Raw genomic sequence first — 6444 nt, 5'->3', positions numbered from 1 at the left:
CAGAAGCTGAAGGATAATGAGGTTGCTCAACTCAAGAAGAGCGCAGATACTCTGTGGGACATCCAGAAGGATCTAAAAGACCTGTGACGTTTGAGTTCTATGCTGTAGAAATTTAAAACCACAATGTGATTAACATGAGCCTTTAGTGATTATCCAAGTATATGGATAACAGTCTGCTTTTCCTTTCCTAAATATGTGAATTTGGGCCCACATGATTACAGCACATGCTTGGCTTAATGTTTGCAATATGAGCCCTTGAGAAATAAAATTACCTGTTGTAGCACGAAAAAAAAGAAAAACCCTACAATGCAACACCATAGTCATTGGACAATACATGTGCTACTGCAAATTAAAGAGAGTCTGAAATGCTGAAATACGTAGAACAGATAACATGTCAAGGATTTGTTTAAAAATACTACAACCAAAGGGGTAAGATGGGTAAGTAGAATATTAAGTTAGAAAGGCAAAATGTTGATTGATAATTGTAGAAGCTGGACAGTGGGTATTTTTAGAGTTTTATTATGCATTGCCTTTTTGAGAAATACAACTGCAGGTACGCAATTTACCATCCACCATCCATTAATCACATAAAACATTATGTGATTTGGAGTTGTGCAAACCCCGTTATTATATAGAGTGGTAAACAGTTTTCCAACAGACTGTACGAAAACTGGCTCCACTGCTGCCTTCTGGTCCTACAAGTACACTGTCCAATCTCCAAGAGCTATGCACAACCTCCAATGGGTCGACCAACCTTAGGCTCCCTTCCTTTCCTCTTCCTTCCTCTGCCTGCTTTCTCTGTTCCCCCTAGTGGGCTTTACACTAGTCCAGTCCCATGTGCCCAACTCTATGTCCTCCTCCTCTTTCCCCAGCTGCCTTTCCTGCTCCTTCTCCTGCCACTACCGTTATAGTAGCCAGGAATACCATGCGATGAGCCAACTTCAAACCAGGTATCACACACAGGGAATCCAGGCCTAGCGAGGCAGCTCCTTTTTGACATCTATGCAGTCCCTGCCTGGGGCAAGTACAGTGGGACACGCAGTCATGGATGGGCAACAAGACTCCCTCTCTCTACTACCCCAGAACTGGGATGAACTAGGGACCTGGTGAGCCAGTGGCAGATGAAGATAATGAGGGACAGATTAGATCTCTATACTTAACAAAGTATTTCAGTTATGTCCCATTCTCTAATTGAGATTTCTGAAGGAACCACAGACATATATGTGGTCGGACATTGCCCAAACAGACATTAAGTAATGTACACCTATATAGTATAAAATGAAACAACTTTGTTCAGTTCAGAAGTATCATTCAGCATTTTGAAATGTCACCTCAGAGCTGGCAACTCTACTTGTGAGCTATGAGAACCAGATAACACTTGCAGCAGTCATATTCACAGTGATCCTATATATAGCAGCACCTGACTACCTCTTTATATTCTCTAATGCAGTAGTGCCCAAGTGTTGACACATTGAAACATGTATTTATTTTCATCTCTCCTTTATATTTCAGTTTAGGGATACAAGAGGATTTGAGCTTCAAAAAAGTTTGTGAAAAACAGGAGTTATGTGTAGACTCAAGTTTTCCACAGACTTTCTGAAACCACTTTGTATATGTATGTGCATGTTGTATCAACATGGTTAGTTCCCAAAAACCCAGTCATTATGTGAAAATGGAGGCTGACCACATCAGATCACAAAATGAATAATGACTACATTATTGCATAATCATCAAATTATATGATTATATAGACACTGAGAATCATGACCAAGCCAGGTAGAAATATAACCCAAACCATCACAGTCAGAACTACTCTTGCCTTGCAACTTAGCACTCTTCATTACTGTCAGACATATATCCTCAATGCGCAAAAAAGTTGGATAGCAGATTTTCACTTGGTCATGTGAAATGTCAGATATGGAGATAGCAAGTAATTAATAGGTCTATATACCAACGTGTGTGTGTATCCCAAACCAAACTAAACCAAAGCTATCCAGCTGATTCTAACTCTATATGAAGGAGAAGAACTGCCCCATAGGCTCTAGTCTTTACAGAAGCATCCTGCTACATCTTTCTCCCGTGGAGTAATTTAAGTTCAAACCACTAACCCTTTACTTAGCAGCCAAGCACTTTACTACTGTACCACCAGTTTTCTACTAACTTTTTGAAGCCCCTTGTACATGCATCACTTAATGTGTGTACAGACAACATCTGAACACACATACATCCACCTTACCACAAATATGTCCATGGTTCCATAAAGGTTGTTTTTATATTTTTAAAAGGAAAAGCAGCTTTGTTTTTTCTTTAGTATCTACCACTAATGGTTTTAAGGAGCCCTGGTGTGGCACTGTGGGTTAATGCACTGCAAAGCCAGTATGAACTGCAAGGTCAGTGGTTCAAGCTCACCAGATGCTCCTCAGAAACCTTATACAGGGTCGCTTTGGATTGGAACCGACTCAATGGTACTTAACCACCACCACAATAATGATTTTAAAGACCTCTTGCAGCACCAGACCATAGATGGCAACTGAGGCAGAGGAAATGGTTCTGCATGCAGGTCTTGGGCTTTTTTGTCCAGCAGGCAGGTAGGTTGCTCTTAACTGCTCAGGCAGGCAGAGCAGTGGGAAGAGCAAGGTGCTCTCAGCTCCCTCTCCCCACCTGCTTCCTCATGCTCTGCTCCTGCTGTTGCCAGTCAATCACCAGCTCTTCCACTCTCCACCAGTAGTTCCAGAAGAGGCAGTGGCAGCAACTGGAAGAAGCCCCTATAAGGTTGTAATGCAGTATGTGTATAAAGCCCAAATCACATAACATCCTATTTCATTCACAGACCATATTGTGGGCATTAAGCAATACATATTTGTGTATATGGTGTCCTGAAGCGGCGCTGTAGGATAAGTGCTTAACAATAACTGTAGATATGTAGTTGAAATTATCTGATAAGTTACTTTGTTAAGGGCCGTCACGTTGGTTCGAATCATAGTGACTCTGTTTAGGGTTTCTGAGGAGCGGCTAGTGGGTTTGAACTGCCAACCTTGTGGTTCAAACCAACTTTGCAATCCACACCAGGACTCCAAGTTATCTTACATATGAATTTCATTTGATTTCTGTACAATAAGAATAATGTGCTTATTACAAAAAGGGGGGTTGGGGGTCACACAAGTTTAAGAACCATCAATGTATGTAGGTGGCCAGTAGCAAAGACCCTATTGTTATTAAGTACCCTCAAGTAGCTTCAAACTCATATTGACCCTGTATAGGGCTTTCAGGCTATAAAGCTATAGGAGTAGATAGTCTTATTTTTCTTGCACACAGCGGCTGGCAGTTCACAGTCCAGTGCTTACTCTTAGAGTCACTGTGCTCCCAACAATAACCTAGACATCCCCAAACCTGTCAGCAAGGCTGCTCTTTTTAAAGTTCATTTGTGTAATCTATACAAGACAGTTTCAAGGAGCAGCTGGTGAGACAATAACTTCAACTTATATTGCCTGAGAAAGTTTGTAGCAAGGGTAAGGAGCTGAGATGCAGTCCCTGTAGCTAAGAATGGAAGCAAACCAGAGACAAGAACATCTTTGCTCTTGTTGTTAAGTGCCATTGATTCGATTCCAACCCATAGTGACCCTGTATAGTGGTTCTGAGTGGTTGGTGGGTCTGAACCGCCAACTCTGCGGTTCAAACTGACCTTGCAGTCCAGCGCATTATCCTGCAGCACCACACCAGGACTCCAAAAAACGTTTTGTTGTTGTTAAGTGCCCATAGATCCAGTTCTGACTCATAGTGACCCTGTACAGGGTTTTCCAGGAATGGCTGGTGAACCTGAACTGACAACCTGGGGGTTCAAACTGACCTTGTAGTCCAGTGCATTAACCCACAGTGCCACACCAGGACTCCTAAAACATCTTATGGTAAATACTGTTTCTCTAGTAAAGTGGTATCAGGATAACTGACCAGGAACCCTGCTAATAATCAGTCCTCACAAATCTGCATACTGTATGAAAACAAACTAGTCATGCTGAAACAAATGTTCCAGTGCACACCATCTCTTCAGAGCTTTTAGAACCATCTTAAAAAAAAAAACAAAAAACGGAGACAGGTCCATTTTCAGGTTTATTTTTTTAAAAATCAATGATCTAAGCCTCCAAAGCTTATGGCCCCTAGCTTATGACCCCTGAATATTGGGGAGGTCCATCAATTCCCAAGGGTTAGATAACTTCTCTTACACCAAACTAACTTAATGGTAAATTTTCTTAACTCCTTATTTAATACTAATCACAGTAGCTTTGACACTACATTTTTCCCCTTAATGCAAAACATTAATAGCATAAGGGAGAGAAAAAAAAGGGCAGTGGTATAGAACTATATTTAAATATATAATACAAAATATTAAAAATTGAAGAATCAAAAGTACAAATTTAACAAATTTAAAAACACTCATTTTACAACAGTCAACTCAATTATCGGCAATAAAAGAGAACAGTAAACAGATCAACAAAATCTTTAATCATGTCCCACTAGCTCAGTCCCTACTTCCTACACTCAGTGCTCCATAGGTCAAGCTAGATGGTTGTAGATGGTCCCCAGGTGCATAGTGTTACAACTGGTCAGAGGGAACTTTGTCAGAGAACAGTTAAGTACTCTGGTACTTACCTAAGTAGACGGGAGAACAAAATTCAGTAGATAAGAGACAAAATTTCCTTTGACTATTCTATCTGGGGGAGTCCCGGTGTGGTGCTATAGGATAATGTGCTGGACCACATAGTCAGTTTGAACCACAAGGCTGGTGGTTCAGATTTAGAAGCCATTACTCAGAAACCCTATACAGGGCTGCTATGAGTTGGGAATCAAATCAACAGCACTTTAAAATAACAATTCTAGCAGGAAATTAGGATGATTTGCCACAATCAGAATGAAAAGTACCTATGTTCCAAGTTACCTCTTGACAAGATTTAGCCTACTTTTGGAATCATGTACCAATGTCCATCTGACTCAAGGCAACATATCCACAAGTTTCCTCAGATGAAAGAATTTAATGAGATCACTCTGTAGCAGGTGTATGGAATGATCTAAAATTACCTACAATATACAGAAACATTACACTATTGTGGTCTAGCTTAAAGGGTCTCAGCTAAGTAAGTGACCAAGATGTTAAAATCCATTTCCATCCAGTCATGGATTTCGGATGCTGTAAAACTTTAGGGAAGCAGAATGCCTCCTTCTTTTCCTGCAGAATTTTTCAGTGGGTCAAACTACTGACCTTTCACCTAGCAACCCAAGGCTTACCCCACTGTGTCACCAAAGGGCTACATCGATCTGTCAACGTTCCACAAAAAGCCGTACTTTAGCATAGACTATGAAAAGTTACATAAAAATTTCAGTGCATTTGCTTTCTAGATCCATAGTGAAAAAATATAAATTAGAATCAGTTACTCCTGACCTTTACAACAGGTAAATCAAAGACTTCCCGAGCTTCTCCAACCTCTGGATTATCTCCATCTTCTGAAATGATGTGTGAGGCTAGTGCATTGTAGGAGACTTCCTTAGCTTTTCCAGCTTTTAGAAGCTGAATAACCTAAAGAAAAAAACCAAAGCAATTAAAAAAGAAAATCCTGTTTCATTCTTGATTTCTACAAATAATTCTTATGACGAATGGGACTTTTTCATTAAAACACACCCCACAAAGCATTAATAAACTTATACTTCACCTCAAAAAGGTATGCCAATGAAACATTTGGGGACACTAAAAAATAACGATGACTGCTGAGAACCAGGTTCTAGATATGGCCTCAGTCCTCAAAACAAATGAACTATACAAACAATTGAATACAGCATGGTAAGGTCTAAAAGTGGGCATGCGAGGAACAAACAAGATGGCAGATCAGGTGGAAGTGCAGTAAAGGAGCTCCACCAACAACAACACAGAATACCCGACCAAGCATGCTCAGAGGATGGTCCCAGAACTCTGAGCCACTTATAAAGGAATATTTAGGTTGGAAGGCTTACAGCTGGGGGAATTTGTGGCAGAAGCTAGAAATCTATTTCTTTCTAGTCCGGGATGCTCGGCTGCTCCAGGATCCACAATCTTGGATGAGACCACGCGGGGGAAGGATCGGAGCAGCCACAGACGCCTGGAAGAACCGCTGAGATAAAGGTGTGGACATTCTTTTCTTTGGGTATCTGTTCATTGGTCCGTTGCTATCTGCGCGCCTCCATTCAGGTGACTATAGGGATGCCTGAGCTAGTGGTCACCCCAGCCCTATCCTAGGAGGGTTCTACTATGCATGCGCACAGATCTCCTCGAAATTTAAACAGACAGCTTCCAATTAAAACCAAACAGACTCTAGGAGCTGAGGTCCCTAGGACCATCAAGGGAGAAGAGAAGAGAGCGGGACCCTACCCAGAGAAGCAGTGATGCCTGAAATGGAGCCAGAGATGATGATGTGGAGC

The 6444-nt window shown here is 41.2% G+C and overlaps 1 protein-coding gene across 1 annotated transcript in view; it reads right to left on the bottom strand.

Moving 5' to 3' along the window:
• The window catches only part of PAXIP1 (PAX interacting (with transcription-activation domain) protein 1), a gene marked incomplete at its 3' end in the record, with an annotated part of 102675 nt that overhangs the window by 92744 nt on the left and 3487 nt on the right, over positions 1-6444 (bottom strand). The window contains exon 2 of the mRNA XM_006871304.1: positions 5435-5569. Coding sequence (XP_006871366.1) covers positions 5435-5569 — 135 coding nt within the window. The remainder of the gene's footprint in view (positions 1-5434; positions 5570-6444) is intronic.

Source organism: Chrysochloris asiatica, unplaced genomic scaffold (assembly GCF_000296735.1).
Source record: "Chrysochloris asiatica unplaced genomic scaffold, ChrAsi1.0 scaffold00166, whole genome shotgun sequence".
Lineage (NCBI taxonomy): Eukaryota > Metazoa > Chordata > Mammalia > Afrosoricida > Chrysochloridae > Chrysochloris > Chrysochloris asiatica.
Note: the sequence above shows the minus strand (reverse complement) of the source record. Positions and strands in the feature narration are given on the sequence as shown.